An 18,186-nucleotide genomic window follows, 5' to 3' on the forward strand; every position below is an offset into this window, starting at 1 on the left:
AGTGACAGATGCACATCATTTTTTGTTTTACATTATGATCCATTTTGTTCTATTAGTAGAAAACGGATCATACAAAATTCAATAAAATAATATAAAAGAAAAAATGTTGTGCATCTATTATTTTCTTATAAAACAGACAGAGACTTTTGGAACAACCTAATATGTTTCTCATTGACATCCCTCGGAATTAAGTAGAGGATAATGGAAAAATGGAAATCGATAAAAAGTATTTATTACTATATCGAGAGTTTTAATGAGTTTTTTTTTTTTTTTTTTTTTTAGAAAAGTTTGTTACTTTATACAATTTATTGGTAGTGTATCGCTATAACAATTTTTCTAAAATTTACAATTTAAATTACATTGGTTCGTTGAACGATCGAGTAATAACTTAGCAGTGTTTTAAATCTCATTCTCGTAGATTTGATTGTATTTGCAATTATTATAATTATGAGCATCGTATTCTTAAGAACATCCCCTTTTTATATTATCGATTGTTCTTTGATTTATCGACAGTAGAACGAGAACATCATTATTATTTTCTTATTTCTGAGCTTCGTATTATCGATATCGTCGTAATTTTATTCACTTATTAATCAATATTCATCGTAATATTATTATGAAACACATAAGGAATGAAACTCCATGTACACATTTACAAAATGAAAACAGCATTTTCATTGGTAATGCGACAAATCTTATGTATCGTGTTGTTGTGTAATATTACAGTGTATGTTACAATGTACGTATAAACGCGTTAATGGAACCAATTATTCTCATCGGCGACTGAAAATGATTCACGATCGTGTGTTACTTCGTCTGCAATGTCAGGACGGATACATGATAATTGTTAATGTAATTTGTAATACTAAAGCTAGAAACAGATCGATCCCTCTTATCGTCAGATCGTTCGCAGCACCGGTACCGATATTGCAAAACGATTTCTCGCAGCAAGTGGTGCAAGCGGAGAGTTTTGTTCGTTCACCGACCACTATACATCCGGAGTCGCATTTGTTAGTACACTTTCTCTCCACCGACCAAGTTTGTGGACTAGACATTGAATCTTCGGTGCTGGTAGTGTAAGAAAACCGCTTTACCTGAAGAGAAAGAAGCAAACGTGAAAGGAATATTTGCAGATTTTAAACTTTCACGATGTTCGTTATATGACATGTCCTAGCGGATCGCAAGAGACACTCGTACGCTAAAATATAGTATTTCTTTTAATTTTGTCCGAGTACGAGCTCATTTTGGGCAGCATTAAACCACGAACTTGATAGTATCGAGCGAAAAGAGAAAAAAGAAGACTGAAAAGAAAAGATGAGAAAGAATTCTACATGTACGTAGAATGATTCTTGATACTAAAATTAAATTAATATTTGCAACAATTCCTTGTTTCACTCTGTATGACATTTCACATTGGAACTTGTAACGAACACGAGTGAGTGTGAACGTAACATATTTTTAGTCGAGGGAATATCAATTTTCCAGAATATCTCGCATCATTTCCAGAGAATACGGTTCGTTCATTGTTAATTCGGTCGGTTAATATCGATTACGGATTTCGTAAAATTTTTGCCGTGTATGTACAAACTGTACAATTATATCATATCCAATATCATTGTTGAATACCAATAAATAAGAAGAACAAATAAAAAATTGCATTTGCATATTCCCTCAAATGTGTACACCATGTACATATGTTCCTATAAAGCGGAAACAATTTCAATAAAGTACGTAATTATTATGAAACTGAATTGATCGACTATATTGAACATTTCCAAACACTAAAATCGCGTTATGAACGAAATGAAACTGTGTCTCTATCTTGAACAGCCTTCTCTCGCTCTCGTGTTGACGATAACTAATATCGCTTTTAGCTAGCTGTTTGCTATATTCTGTTTGCTTTAAAAGCACGCGATCAAAGCAAAATATCAAACATCTGCTGAAACACGTGCGTGACCTGTGTATAATCAACAAGCGTTCGAATCGCTGTTATCATTTGTCATTACCATACAGGTCCTTTTGTCACCAGTGCACTTGTGCCCGAAAGTGGTGAAGTTTCCGGTCAGATTGGCGCATCTCTCTCCGTCTTCCATTGTATCACACTGATGACACCATAAATCGTTTGCTCGTTCCGACGCTGCGTGAGTTCGATGTTCCGTAGTTAACAGTTGGCCTGATCATCGGACACAATCAACCGACAAATACGTATTAATTAATAGAAATCGTGATTTATCCTAGATTTCTAAAGATTATTAAAATCGACGTAGGAATCGGACGTAAGACATTGGGCAAATCGTTGTCTACTTTTTAATGCTTCGCATCTTTCTCTCTTTGATTTCTTAGAAATTACTTCCTTCTACTTCTTCCTTTCTTTCATTTTTCAAACAAATGTGTCGTGCTTTCATTAACGTCAGATTTTTGTACATTTTTGTAAAAATAAATAGATATTAGTCTTGACATTTAACAGACATATCGGCGATATGCGTAGGATGAAATTTCGTCGCGTTCGTCGACAAGATTGCTAGGAAGATTGCGGACAGGGATATCATCGAGGAAATCGTCTAATAAGGTGAAACATCGGTTTAGGTTTCTTATTTACAACGGAATTCTTCGGATGTTTAGCTTTTCCGTCGAATAGCGCCAAATTTTCCTGCTGTTCTTGCGATACGTCCGACGGTAAGACTTGGCAAGCAAAATATCGTAAACGTATCTGGAAATTACGAAAAATTTATTTCGATTTATTTCAATTAAACGTATTCCGAGAGCAGCAAACGTATTCCTTATCCATTGACAGGTAATCAACGAAATCATACACGGGTACTTAAAAATACCTACAGTTATGAAAAATATTTCCAAGTTCGGAAAAACGCTTCCACGCAAGTTTGACCAATCGTACCAATCCTCTAGAGTTTCAGCTTCTTAACAGATTGGATCATCTCCGAAGACTAAACAGACGGTATACGACTACGTTTGCATCTATACGACAATTGGATCTACGCAAGACTGCAGATTCGATATCCACGAAATATTCTATGTATATTTCATGAAGTTAAAAATTATACTGTTTTATTTCACATCTGGTTCCAATAGAATAAGATGGATTAAACGTAATTCAATAAAATAATTTAAAACAAAAAATGTTGTACATCTATTATTTCCTTATAAGATAAAAGACACTTTTGGGACGATCTAATGTTAAAAATTCTCTGTGAAAGTTGATTGTAATCTTCTTCTTATCTAAAGAAAAAGAGAAAATAGAAATAGATGTATTCAGTATGAATTATTTATTTTATGCATAGGAAACATAGGCAAGACGGTAAATGAAAAAGGTAGCCTCGAAATGAGAATTCATCGCGAAGCTTATCACGGAAGAAAAGTGAATTAAATGCACCGTGTACGATGATCGTTGTTTACACGATTCGTAACACAAATGGCTAACACCTACGAGTGAAGGCTTCAACAGGTGCACTTTCCTCTATATGCAGTTTATACGTAGAGGAAGATCTTCGCTATAAATAGACGAAACATCGTTCCTTCAGACATCTAGTGAAAACTCCCTCAACGAAACACGTTCCTAAAACGCAACTTGCTCGTAAAACAAATAGGGCCATGTAACTGAAAGGAACCTCGAGAAAGAAAGAGAAAAATGGGAAGAAACAGAAACTTCCATTTTCCATTACAGAAACGTTCTTTGTTGAAAGAAAAATTCCTCAAATTAAAAATTCTAAAAAAACGAAATACCGCCATTGTCTATCCTGGCAAATTATCTTCCGTCTTAACCAGTTACCTACTCTTGACGAGTATACTCGTCACGCGTAAAAAGCAGTTTTCGCTGTTTAAACTGCAATTTCAGCGAAAACTAAAATATATTCGTAAATTTGAAGACGTTTCGAACATTTGGAAGCCAGGACCAGGTAAAACGAACAAATGAAGAGATATAAATAATTATTATGAAAAAGCTATAATACAGCGTGAACAAAGTAGTCGTTCTGTCCTTTCTAACGCATTTTAGTCGCATTAGTCGCAACGGCTAACTGATCAATACATTGTCGAGTCGATCAACTTTGGTATTCCGATCGTATCGACGTGAAAATCGGCGTAACGAATAAGGCGCAAGAATCGTTTTCTTCTCTCGCAAATACCGAAGATGGACAACGCGTATCGGCGAATTTCTAATTTCAGAAAAATGTAATTTGATTCGTGGCGAAACGTGTGAGAAACGCGTCGAATTAAAGAGGCGAAGGTTTAAGCAGCCCGACAAAGCGAGTGAAATGCGAGGCTTACCATTGATGCTTACGACCATGGAGATAGACGCGACGATCAGGAAGCACGTGACAGCGGTACATGTATCGGCCATGTTGATAACGTCTAGCGCGTCACATTCGAAAATAAATTCGGCTGTTTAAATTGCGATCGGCTGATGTCCTTGGCGCATTGATCGCATGCTGGTGTATGGCGGCGAGCGCGTTGCAACGCAAAACGAGCGGATTTGGGTACAATAGACAGCCATATTGAGAATAGCCGGAGTCTGCGCTGGATGGGTACAGCTGCTCCAGAAACCTTGAAGCCCAGGGAAAATCAATATCCATGGCAGCCGGAAGGTCCTGTTCGTTCAGCGGGAACGTTTGACGTCAAAGTTTCTGCGCATTCGCATCACATCCAGGAAAAAGAAAATTCACTGTCACTGAATCAATGATTTGTCGACACCGCAACTAAAATTCAACTTACAATGCCTCGAAAGCTAAAATAGTCCGACACTCGCCGTAAAAACATCTTTCGTTTCGTACGTTCATTCGAACGAAATAACTCGTCTGCAACTGTGGACCGAACCATTTGAATTTTGCTCGACGAGTTAGAGGAAATCTTCGAAATGTGTTATTTAAATCTTCGTTACAGGTCCAGCTAGAAAAGTTGTAAAAAGCTACCTTCACTTTCTTCTTCGCTATTCCGACTAATTGTACTTCTTTCAACATTTCTTTACACGTCACCTATTGTTAATCTTTCCAATTCTTCTAACTCGTAAAAAAAAAAAAAAAAAAAAAAAAAAAGAAAAAAGGAAGGAAACAAATTGTTTGACTCAATTTTTGAAAAGTTATTCTGTTTTCTGCACCAACGCCTCCTATAGCCCGTTACACGAGACTTTTCGGGATTTTGTTCGTTTTGTAACGAAACACGACTATCCCGATCACATTGGTAGAATTTGAAATCATCCTGAAAGTGCAAATGTAAAAGACAGAAAATAGTTGTGGCGAATATTTGGGGGGAAAAATAGTACATAGTATAGATAGGTATTTTGAGCGTACAATAAATATCAAAAATTATTCCATTGAATATCGAGACGTATCGGTACAACAGATAATTGACTGTTTAATTAATTTCGTGAAATTAATTTCCTCCACGAGATACACCATAAAGAGCTATCTTCAACATGTTATAGACGCTAAATACTGTCCCATTGAACATTGAGATGCATCGATGTGATGGATAATTGACTGTTTAATCACTTTTGGAATCTCTGCGAAATATACACTCGCACTAAATATCTTGTTACTTAAAATACAATATAATATGTAATATACGATATGTAATATAATATGTAACATACACGTACACACGCGATATATTTATAAAGAAGCACGTATCAGAGTTGGAATAATTTCGTGAGCAACAGTAGACGGTAAATGTAATTTGCAAACGACCTCTTTATCAAATATCGATAAACGCGATCGATATGGAAGGGATCAGTGCTTATGCTGGCCAAATATTCCGTCATCGTTCAAACATCCATCGAAACTAATCCCAGTACATACCATTCGAATAATCGAGTAACTTCGTTATCGCGTATGATACAGTGCAATTACTTGATTGCAATGATATCTCAACGATTATTAACAGATACCAAGATGTCTCGACAGTTGCAAAAATCTTTTATAAATAAATTACACGTGGCTCGCGAAGCTGTTTCAACGTTGCTGGAAACTTTTTGCGTATATGATATACGAAGCATTTCGAAATGATCATTGCAGCACTGTAGCGAGACACGCCTAACTTGATCGTATCGGTGAAATTTCAAACGGATTTGGAAGTGTGCATAGAAGTTATATTTATCAGGGACACGTACTTTCCAAAATCATCAAACTATTCGAACAGTCAATTATTATTTAGTATGTTAATAAGCCACGATGTAATACTCTTAAAGAGTTAGAAAGAATAAATTTTCGGAAAATGGAACAATTTGACTTTCAAATGGCTCGTACGTGATCTAATCATCTGTTTGATGAACTTTTAATTGCTATCGTAGATAGGATCGTAAAATACTACGAATGTTACAGACATTGTCGTGATTTTCCTATAAAGTAACACACGACGCGTAGTCCGTTTGATGTTCGATTTGCTTGGCTCTTGTAATCCAATTTCAATAAAATTGTACAAAATGCACGTGATACGAAAGAAAATATAAAATATACAAAATACTCTTTACTTCTCTTTTTTTTTTTTTTTTCTTTTCAATCATATTCTCAAAAATATGAATTTGCATCAAAATCTACAGTCTAATTAGAATATTAGAAAGAATATTCAGACAGACGATGTATATAAAGGAGATACAAATTACGACGATGAGAGAACTCGCAAGATATTTGTATCTGTGAAATTGCAACTGTTGCGTCGATAAATATCTACGCCGATTAAATTTTTGATACACTTCGGATTCTCATCGGAAAACCAGTAATAACATATTTCTATTTCGTAATATATTTCTGATATACAGAGGATGCTCTCAAAAAAATATACACCCACGTTAATTAAATGGTATCGTGAAATTGCTGCATCGTATTATTACAATTTTTATACAAATCTTCCTTTCCTTCAATTTTGTGTACATTTCGGATGTATTCCTTTCTTTTAATCCTATTGATGGATCGATAGATTTAATTTTATAAAATTGATTTTTTGAATATTTATACATTCCATATCTTTTTAAGCACCACGTCACACGATTCTTTCGGTAGAAATAACTGCGTAAAATTACATTTTCTCTGTACCTGGGAGCTTTTGCGCGGTGAATTTTATACGATCGAAGCCCCTTTTTCGAGTGGCAAGGGTGCTTCGGCATGGGAAAGTGCCTCTCCATTATCGTTTTAGCTGGCTGTTTCCATTTGTATAAAGTCGTCGTTATTATCGTCTTTATCACAACGAAACCATCCCATTACATCAGTGTATTTAAGGTTTCCCCACAGTTAACCCATCATTCGAGCAATCCACGTGCTTTACATAATTCTCAATATCACGTTTCCATTTTCTAACATCCGTGACTGTAGCTATTCCAACGTCACGTACTCTTGATGAATTCTATCGCCGATTTTTACACCACCTCCCACGTTTTTAATTAAATTGTATTTTCTTTCTGTACGACTGGAACGTTGTTAGTTTCATACCAAATTCTTATTTATCGGAATTCTATTCTATTCTATTCGAACAGAGAAAAGAATGTGTAGATTTTTTAAAAAGAAACTTATCCGTCACTGAGAAATGTTAGGTTCGACTGATAAAACGTACAGACACCAGAGTATTCGTGGGAGCAGTCGAACATCAACGATTCTACGATCTCGGCATATTCCACCTCAAACGCGATTCCGTAAAATTCAAACTAATCGTCCAGCGAGCTGTTCCATGTTTTCCAAACTGAACAGATCGTGAGCATCGGCCAGCGATATGGGAAATGAAGATAATTTCCAATTGTTCGTAACATCTGACGATCATTCGACTTAAAACATAGTTCTCGCGGTCGCGGCAAACAAGTTACGCAGGCAATTTGTCAGCTGTCGAACGAGAGAGCTGGCTGGTTGTACTGAGTTGAAGCAGAGCGATTCGAAGAACGGCAGAGACGCGAAAGGGAAGCGTTCGCCGAGAATACGTCCGTTTCGTCTTTCTCGTTAGACGGTGGAAATGAATTGGCGATTTCACCATGAATACTATAAAGGAAGTTAACGCTGTAACTGGCGCGAGTTTCGCGTGAAACGTAGCCTTTGACGAGGTGAAAGCCGGTTTGTTTGCGCGTCTCGCCGAACAAATCCGATAACTAAAATTGTCTGGCGAAATTGTTTTACACGAGCCGTGTTCTCGGTAACGCTAGCGGCTATTTAATCAAAATTGTCGGCCGCGTTTCTCGTTGGCCGTTCGATCGACCAACGTGTAATTAAAATGATAATCTTAATAGATCCTCATGGACAAAGCTAGCGAGGCTGGCAGTTGGCGAAGCGAGCTAAGCAAATAGCGAATTATATCGCGTGTTATAACTGGATCGTGGAAGTTTGCGCATATTTTTACACTGATAGATTAACCCTGCTGCTGATCCTCTAATATTTCTCGTTCGATCTCATCTATTACAAATAACAGATACGTAAGACAACATAGGAAAATATATAAGTAAATAGTATCGCGAATAATTACGAATAATTGCATTCATTTTCGTTAAAGGTAAATTATATTGTATTTACGTGCCAAGGATAGAACTGAAATTGCCGCTGATATTGATTTATTCTTGTTAAATTTCAATGTCAGAATAAAAAAGTTTAGCAGTTAGCCGTTGCGACCTCTTTGAAAAGCGTGTACCTAAAAGTGTGTCGCGAACAGTAAGCGATGGCGAGTATACTCGTCGAACACGGAGTACGGGTGGCTGTTATAATATAGAATTAAGTTGTTACGAAACGATTGTTTTATTTTTCAATTTAGTACTGACGGGGCTCGTCGTAACGTAAAATACTGCCATCACTTCGTGACGAGTATACTCGTGGAAAACAGCCAATTGGTTAAACCAGGACCAGATCACGATACCGTTTAAAGTAGAAATTTGTAGAATGGTTAGAGTTAGAGAATATCGGAACTTTGTATTATTATAACGTTTACCATCGCTGCGCTCTCGATATTAACCCTTAACTGCTGCTCTGGGACTCCCAGACGATATAAACATCCGCGTAACTTGGCTCTCGAGCAACGCGTGATGTCAAGTGTCTTGGTAATTTTCAATTAAGTCGCCCCTTATGACTATAACTTGTAACTTCTGATCTTTGTTCCGTATAGGAGTAATTGAGAACGTACAACTTTCCTTTCGCTTTGTTTCGTCTTGTCCATTATGGATGAAAATGCGATTATAGTTACGAAACGAATCATTCTTCGTTGATCGCGATACAATGGAAATGTTTACAGCGAACGTTCCCGAGTGCTTCGAATAAAGAAAGAACGATGCAATACGATACTCTTTGACTTATAAATAACTTTCCTTTGAGACCAATCCATGGATCAATTTTCTGGCACCGCAGACGCAATGTTACACGTAATCCTAGGAATCGTGAAGTTTTCAGTCTTTTCTAATATTATTTTTCAACTTGAAATTCAATCTATTGGACGTAGGAGTATTTTTACTGTAAACTATTAGAAAAATGTCCATCGTATAATCGACGAGCATCGCGAGAGTAATATCCAGGCTTTAAATTCTAAAGGTTCGTTACCGTACAACTGTAGTAGGCAACGTCGTTGCTCTAAACACGTACGTAATTTTGTTCACATTGTATAACCGATAACTATTTTCTTTTTATTATTTCTTTTTATTCGAATGTCCTTCAGCTTTCGCTTTACCACCGTACATCATCCCTACGTCATGCACCGATACTATTTTTCTTTTACACTGTGACACTTACTTCTCTGCTTGACCATGCGATCCTGATCATCATGCAAATGGTCTAAGACTGTTGTCGTAATACTCTACGGAATAACTAAAATTGCTGTATCGTTCTAACACGTTATAGATTTTATTAAAGAGGAACGTTTAGAGGAATCTAAGAGGAAGACTCAGATTCACGAAATAAGACACGGGTTTTCCCTGACGCCACTTTACGATATAAATAATTAAACTTTTTCTCCCTCGTATATGGAAAGCTTAAAACACTTTTCCTGTATTATCTATGCCAAATCTCCTGTCAATTTCGTTACTAAAATAAATGTTACAGTTATCAGCAATAATCGCCTGCACTCGACTATACGTTTCTTTAATTAAAAATTTATCAAAGCGAAGTCTTCGATTCTTTAAATTCTGCAAAATTTGATGAAACGCGCAATGACTCGAAACTTCTGACGTGTAATGTACGCGAAAGACTCTGTATACTCGTTAGGTCGTTCCTCAAACGAGAAACAGATCGAACTGTTCGCGTTCGAGTCAAACGTAAAGGGAAAAGATTAAATTTCCTAACTTTCCGTCGATAGGATCTTCATCGACGTTTATGACAGTTGACTTCTCTTAATTAGCGAAGCTTCAAGCTTTCGATATTTCCAAGTTTCAATAATTCTCATTCTCCGTTCGCCTTTCAATGACCGTTATTAGCGTGAGCGTATGTCAATAATCAAAGCGAACGATGCTCTTTTGAACCTTCCTTTCCTCTTCCATTCGTCTTCTTTTTCAGAACGGAATATTGGCTAGATCTACTTTAATCGTTGCGCTGATTTAACGAGTGCGTGTTTATTCTCTCTTTATTCTTCGTCTGCTTCTGCCCTCGCATCTGTTGAACATCGATTCGATTGCTGAACTCGACTGTGTGATTCTCCTATCAGGAACGACATTTGCGTCGGAATATACATGTTACGGTCGTTCTTTAAAATTCTTCTAAATTAAAAGTTCCTTAAAACTCTCCTAGCTGCAAAGTTCTTCTCCTGAAAGAGTCGCGGTAAACGTGGATATCTGACGTTACGCGTTCGTTAACGAGCATCTCTTATGTCAAATATTACAAAGCAACGATTTACCCAAAATATAGAAATATCTTCCGAAATAGCGGACTCGTCGTTAGATTATTAGATCGCGGATGTTCGTGCATTTGTGGGAATTATAAAAATGCAAAAGTCCATGAAACGTTTAGGAAACGTAGAGGATGAAATAAATCTTATCTATATATATCTTGAATATGTTTTTGTATGAATATCTTATGATTTGTGTGTATGAATATCTATATCTTTGTGTATGAATATGAATATCTTTGTGTATTTGCTACGATATAATTATTAAAAAGAAGAAGAAACTTTCAATCATGAGAAAGATGGAATATAATGAAATATATTTAGACATTGAATAAAAATTTTTATTTTCATTTCGGAAGATGGAACGAACACGAAATATGCAGCAAATTTTGCGAATATTTCAAAATGAAGGAACTGCGCAAATATAAATATTTGCAAGTTAATTGCACTTAATATGGAACACCTGACTTTAAAAGCTTCCCAAAAACAGAAACATGCTTTTCTTTTTAATTGCTTTCGAGAAATTAATAAGTCCTTTCTGTGTCGCTTTATAAATTCTTTTAACATCGATATTACGTTTTTTCCTAATATTATATTCTAACAATTTCTTACAATTTTTCAGCTGAAAGTTGTATTAAAATAATTTTGGCAACCGCTGAAAATTGTTGAAATTGTTGCACCAAGAGCGTAATTTCTGGGAAAAAAGGGTCGATGAGAACTCAAATCCTTCCGGGACTGTTTTACTCGCTCTATTAAACAAACATGTTTAATGGTAAATCATGCAAAAAGTAATATTTTTTACGTTCATTATTTAACACGACTCTCAGAAAAATTTTATAGGCTGTCAAACGTAACAATCAACTGCATTCGAGCAACATGCTTTCATTTTTAAGGAAATATTTCATTTATTATTTGCGTTATTACTTTAATAAACGTTTGCTATACCGTTAACGTTCATATCTATAAACCAACGTTTACTTACAGCTTTACCCTTACATAACGTCAATCTTCGAAAGAATTACGGATTTTTATTATACAATATATTAATCTTAGTTATTATAACGTTAAGTTATTAGCAAAATTACAAGATTGAAGTTACCAGAAGAAAAAAAGCGAGCTGTTCGTTTCCTCTTTTACAAATATAGAAGAGGAAGGTTGCTTAAGAATGATTAAAACGTAAAATGAAATTCTAATTAAATAAACGCCGTATTACCATTTTTCTACTATAGTTTCGAGTAAATTCCGCGCACTAATCGTATTTCTCTACGGCACAATAATAACATTCTGTTAATCAACCTTTGAAATGTCACCGCAAATGTTCCATGTGCAACGTGACGTGTATTCCGTGATAATTTTCTTAAACTATATGAAGTTAACGTTTATAACATTCTATAAAGTAATAAGCAAACTAAATGAATAGCCTTCATCACGCTGTATATCCTGTTTGCATATTTAATATTAATATCAAAGCTTCCATGCAAAAAGATGTTTTGATATTTTGCAAGCGTATTTTATTACCGAGTGCATAATAATTCATTAACAATCCCCACGATTTATCGTCACAGTACGAAAGTACGTTCAATAATTTACATTCTGTTTTTAAACAGCCTGTTGTAGCTATACTTTGTTTTCACGTATTTCAAGTAAACATATCATCGATAAATAAACCAGTACAAACGCTATTATATCGATGCAAACGTTAAAACATTTTCATCATGGTGAAATGTATTTGGTACATCAATTTTAGCGAATTCAATTAATGTATGACGAATGTTAAGCATTTACTTTGATTCGTTGAGTTTTAAGAATGAAATTAATTAAAATTTCCTTCGATCAAGGTAGATGTAATTTTAACAGAAAATTCCATTAAATTTCTATAAGTATTTCTAATGGTTACTCTTATGCCTATAGATAAAAATTAAAAAGCAAACTATCCTATAAAAATTAACAGATAAAATTATTTTTTCCTGTTAATTTCTATGCCATAATTGCCTCTTCGATTCCCTATTTCTCTACGATTTATTCGTCTCGTACACAATTTTAACGTAATATTTGTAACAACAGATAGAGATACTTAGTTAGATTTAACACGATTCTTTTTTTCGCTTTTGTTAAAAAATTATTCGCAGACCGCAGCTCCTCCTTCGATAAATTTTAATTCTCATTACGTGTACGTACATAAAACGTAGCGAGTACGAAACAACCACAGAATAACGTGATCTTCGATGAGATGCGATGTTTTAATAAGTTCTGATAATAGATGCATCATTAAATATGTAATTGGAAATGGTTGTTAATCGCGAACATTAAATAATAATGTAATTTGAAAATAAATTAAATTCGATATATTTATACCGAATATATTAAAGACGTTTTAACATCGACATATTCAACATTTACTACTATTTTCCAGGCAAAATATCTTCTTGTCGTTACGTATTTGAAACCTCCATAATATCTGAATTTATTTTAGCGGACACAGCAGTATGTAAAAGTTACATTAATAAATAAAAAAAAAAAAAAAAAAACAACAAATCGCGAGTATCTTCGTTAACTTACAAGATACGTATTATTAAATATCCAAAGAACAATTCTAAACAATTTTGCAGAAATAACATTCCAAACAAATATAATACTTATTAATTGATATATTAAATTCGTCGGATGCAATTTTTTAATCGCACATGAAACAAACGTATATTTCTCATTTCGTTGAATTGTTTTCTACATTTAAATTATTCCTGGATAGATAAGAATTATACGAAACTCACGAAATAAGGAAATAAGCAAAATAAAAAGAAAAAAAGAAGAAAAAAGAGAAGAAACTGATAGATTTCACTTATCGTTAAACTTATATTCTTAAACCAAGTTAAACTTAGTTCGCCATCTTCGTGATATTACGCAATTCAACAAACTGTCAGATGCAAATACAACGTTAACTGTAAATAGAATTGTAACGATAAAAGTTATATTCGAAGTTATGGTAATCTCTACTGCTATGACTCATCATTGTGCAACTGTAACACTTATACCATTAACAAATCTGTATTTTCAGCCACGTTTCTAACTATAATCGTACATTCCATGTACATAAGTAATGTCCACATTGAGGAACGTATAACGCTTAGTTAATAAATTCGAAACCACATCGTTCGCGTGTAGTCCACGTGAACTATATTTGAATTGTATTAAAATGGCAATTTGTAAATTTTATACGTCATATCGAAGGGATTAAGGATATTGAAGGAGAATACATAAATATTCGAGTCGCGTACATAAGTCTTAATATTATAATAATAAATAATAAGTCATAAATAAGTCATAAATAAATCATAAATTTTCATAATCTTAGTACGTTATTGATCTACGATATAGTAAAAGTTCTATACAATAAGTAATAAGCTTTATACAATAGCTCGTGGTTGATAACTCCGCGTTAAATACAATTTATGGCAACAAAATTTTATCCTATTCTAACAGTTCGTGGAAATAAAAATCGACGGACTTATGTAACTTCCAGTTGGCGAACAAATTAACGCAAGTTTCCAACGAATGAAACGCGAATAATGAAATTACACGAATACCGAGGAACGAACTTTAAAATTCCTCGTATCGATCGAATCGACTGTTATTCGTTGAATTTTCCAGGATCGCTAAAATAGGCTAAATCTTACGGACCAAGGAATTTCCGACGATATGAAGGAATTAGGTAACGTTGTCGGAGAAGAGTGCGCGAATGTAATACAATACCTTGGAAAAGTAAAACGTTTCTTTTAATAATGTAAATGGGCTGAAAAATATTGCGGCAGAAGCGAGCAATTACTGATTCTACGTGAAAAACCGAGTGGAAAATGTGGAATAAAATTTGTAAAAATTTAAGTACACCGGTTAAATCCTCAATTTCGATCCTCGGATGAAAAAAAATTAATTGTAATAAATCATACCAGGTGTTTTTCCTATCTTTCTTATTTTTCACGTAGAATCACAGTCTGTGTTTCTATTCGATCTATTGGCCAAAATCTATAAAATTCACGTGGCGATCAACGTATCTATGCATTCTGTCAATTAAAAAAAGAAGATATAGCTTAACGTAGAATAATCTTTTTTATTGCGATAGTGATGGAAATTTCATTATCGAGATTAATCGTGACCTTGTTGAAAGTCTGATCGGCGCTATAACGAAAGAGTAGTTAGGCGAGCGGAATCACGGCGTGGAATGGAAAAGCGTGAGAAAGTAGTCTCATAATGTAATTAATGATCGATGAATCGAAATTCTGTCGTATTTTACAGCGAGGATAAGAACTACTCAAGCTACAATCGAATGTCACTTAAGCGCTCTGGAGATGGAATCAATTAGTACTTGAGTGGCGTTAATTCTTGCGCGAAGATCAATTCTCGCAAACTATTCGAAAAATAAGGATTAAAAGGTTTTTACATAGAGAAGCGTAGGATTGAAGCTTAGGATTTAATTTTGACGCGAATAAATGAAAGTTTAAGAATCGAGATTTAATTGAAATAAAAGTAGGATCGTTAAATTAAAAAACGTGAATAATTCTCAATTTTTGTCGCATATAAAGTATAGACACAAGTCTTTCAAATAATAAAATATTTAACCAACGTTAAATATTTAACTATAACGTGAAAGTAATATAAATGTAAATGAATATCGAACATTCTGAATTATAACACCAATTAATCGCATGCTAATTAATATTTATGAATCATAAGCGAAACACGATGGAAAATCGAAATTCCATATATATATTTCGAACCGTAAAAATAAGATCAGTAGAATGAACATGAGTTGGTGTACACTAGTTTTTTATTAAATGAAAAATAATAGATACGAATAGTAATAATAATAGAATATTTCTTAATTAACTTTTTCATTAATAGATATTATGTTTACATATATACAAATAAATATAATTTTCTACAAATAATATATATGTTATCAATTTAGGATATGAGTATAAAATTTCTCACCATGTCACAAATTTTCCCGAACGTTATTTTTCGCATTTGAACTTGCAGTTGGATACTACGACTATATTTCTTATATTTGTTTACAAGTTTAATAAAACTATTTTACGCTATGGCTTCGCTTGTTACTTACGGCTTCTTCAAACCAAGCGATTAAGAGATCGAATAAAGCTGAAATTACGTGATATAATATGCGCGTATACTTCGTGTGCCTGACATTACGAGCATCACACTACTTACAAAGGAGATTTTACCTTGTATAAATCATACTTTTACTTTAGCAGCATGATAAATTTTATCCGATTACTTGAAAGCTGTTTGTATTCCGAGTTATTAAGCATCGTTATAACAACGAATGGTGTTGATAATTCTCTAATTTATTTAAATTTCCAAATTAACATAAAGTGTTACGTAATCATTTTATAAATGTCTTAAAACGTTATGAAAATTATTTTATATGAAATCTTCCCTTAGAGAACGTGGGCAGATGAATATTAAACTTTGATGGAACGCATCTAACGATTAAATATTACATATCTATGAAATTCATCTAAATGATTAAATATCAGATATCTATGGTATTCATCAAACGATTGAATATCAAATAATATAAAATTAGCAACATTTCGATATTATGGATTAATTGAATTAACTTTTAAATCGAAACACAAACGTGTTAACTACAACCTGCGGATTAAAGCGATTACAACTTTTTCCTTTTTTTTACTTTCTTTTTTTTTTTTTTTTTTTTTTTTTTGATAGGAAAACTTCAACCAATACTTTTGTGTAAGCCTGTGAGGTAAGCCTCGACTTCTAAACTAACTTCCTAAGCTATAGAACTAAAAGAGCATAATCGTAATGTGATACGAATAGTCGGAAGAAATTTAACATTTATTTAAAAACTATATATATGTATTTAAAAACCGCTATATTACAAAGTCTTTAACTATATTTTTATGAATCTGTATAATTTTTTAGAATTTTAAAAGGATACATATATATATGCAAGCTCCCTAGATTTCATGTAGGATAGGGATTCTTTTTGTTTCGCGGGTAGCACGACAGGCTGTGTTTCACGGACAGACCGATCTTCCCTTGTTTTACGGACGACCATTTTAAGAAGCACGTTTTTCCCGAACGGACGGACAGAGAGTTACATTAGAGACAAACAAGGTTACGGAATAGTTATTTAAGATTTTAAAGACTGAAGAAGAAAGATCGGTAGCTCAGGACGTTGAAAATCGATTCTCAATTTTCAGGTAAACATTGTACTAAAGACTTGTTATTTCCCGTTTATATAATTATTGTTATTTATTGTTATAAACGCATATTAATTGTCGTTTATTTTTGTATTTTATTATTTACTTCATAATAAAAACTCGATTTTCAGACTACAGAATCGATCCCTGAATTATCACCAAATTACGATCTTACAAATCGATTTTCACTACGCCATGCCGTTAGAAGTGAAGCTACGTATCGCCATGAACGAGAACGCAAGGGGGAGAAAATAGAATGCATAAGAATCCATAAGGAAACCAGAAGATGAAGTATGTGATGTCTTTCCTCCAGAATATCAAGCAAGAGATCATCGTCCGTGGTTATTCAGTTTATCGATAGTGAAGAAAGCCGCAAACAGCTTAACCAAGGTAAGCCATTACAGAAACATTGCACTCGCGATGGATGACGCAACGGCAGCGTCATATATCGGTACAAGTTTAAACTTCGTGTTTCGAGATATTTACTTAGAAGAATCGGAGATCATCCCCACAAGGAAAATAAAGACCGAAATCGAAAAGCCCAATCTTCAAATAGAAACATTATTAGAGATCTTCCAGAAACAAAACATGCATGAGAGAGAAGGCACAGACTTTGTCATAAAACAATTTGATGGAACGCAAAAAGCCACGGATTGGAGTATGAAATATTCATATTTCACATACGCATCCCTTCCATACTATAATATGAGTATGAAACCGAATACGAAAAATACGAAATCCAAACTGATGAAAAAAGGATCAAGAATTTGAAGAAATATTTGGGAAAAACAGCATCAGAATGGTACCAAGCAAATCTGCTGAAGGATGAAGAATACAACTGGGAAAATTGGAAGGTGGCAGTTCAAAAAGCTTCTGGCAATAAAGGTTGGTCTGCAGTACGATACGTTTATAACTTTAAATACATTTCAGGTTCATTCACTGAATATGCCATAAAAAAGGAATGATTAATATTGGAAGTAAGGAGGAAGACTTCTGAAGAGACAGGGATAAATCTAATTGTTATTGGATTACCCATACACATTCAAGATAAAATCGATAAAGAAACAGTACAATCAACAAATGGGTTAATCGAATTCTTGGGGCAATATCAGACGAAGGGAAGAAAAACACAAGGGAATAACGCAAGATTGGACAGAAA

The 18,186-nt window shown here is 34.2% G+C and overlaps 1 protein-coding gene and 2 long non-coding RNA genes across 4 annotated transcripts; 1 reads left to right on the top strand and 2 right to left on the bottom strand.

The window, feature by feature from the left end:
• Nucleotides 1-287: 287 nt before the first annotated feature.
• Nucleotides 288-4,964, bottom strand: LOC126927984 (uncharacterized). Of its 2 annotated transcripts, XM_050743944.1 has the most exons (4): nucleotides 4,729-4,964; nucleotides 4,285-4,640; nucleotides 2,007-2,173; nucleotides 288-1,094 (listed from the first exon to the last, which is right to left on the bottom strand). In XM_050743944.1, the coding sequence occupies exons 2-4, from the start codon at nucleotides 4,355-4,357 to the stop codon at nucleotides 825-827; spliced, it is 510 nt and encodes a 169-aa protein (XP_050599901.1). In that variant the 5' UTR covers nucleotides 4,358-4,640; nucleotides 4,729-4,964; the 3' UTR covers nucleotides 288-824. The 2 variants fall into 2 exon arrangements, with proteins under 2 accessions (XP_050599901.1, XP_050599900.1); XM_050743943.1 differs by having other exon boundaries at nucleotides 4,285-4,964.
• LOC126927985 (uncharacterized) lies at nucleotides 2,321-4,278 on the bottom strand. The gene is made up of 2 exons (XR_007716123.1): nucleotides 2,836-4,278; nucleotides 2,321-2,710 (listed from the first exon to the last, which is right to left on the bottom strand). It is a non-coding gene; the product is annotated as an uncharacterized LOC126927985 (long non-coding RNA).
• Nucleotides 4,965-16,831: 11,867 nt separating the features above from the next.
• Nucleotides 16,832-18,125, top strand: LOC126927983 (uncharacterized). The gene is made up of 3 exons (XR_007716122.1): nucleotides 16,832-17,027; nucleotides 17,159-17,881; nucleotides 17,958-18,125. It is a non-coding gene; the product is annotated as an uncharacterized LOC126927983 (long non-coding RNA).
• The last annotated feature ends 61 nt before the right edge of the window (nucleotides 18,126-18,186 follow it).

This window comes from Bombus affinis, unplaced genomic scaffold (assembly GCF_024516045.1).
Source record: "Bombus affinis isolate iyBomAffi1 unplaced genomic scaffold, iyBomAffi1.2 ctg00000410.1, whole genome shotgun sequence".
Taxonomy (NCBI): Eukaryota; Metazoa; Arthropoda; class Insecta; order Hymenoptera; family Apidae; genus Bombus; species Bombus affinis.

What these genes read in the sequence shown, in the direction of transcription:
- LOC126927984 (XM_050743944.1), bottom strand. Translation starts at nt 4,357, where the DNA reads ATGGCCGATACATGTACCGCTGTCACGTGCTTCCTGATCGTCGCGTCT. An exon ending in CATGGTCGTAAGCATCAATG is followed by an intron (nt 2,174 to 4,284) that starts GTAAGCCTCGCA and finishes TCCGATGATCAG; the next exon opens with GCCAACTGTTAACTACGGAA. An exon ending in GTGACAAAAGGACCTGTATG is followed by an intron (nt 1,095 to 2,006) that starts GTAATGACAAAT and finishes CTTTCTCTTCAG; the next exon opens with GTAAAGCGGTTTTCTTACAC.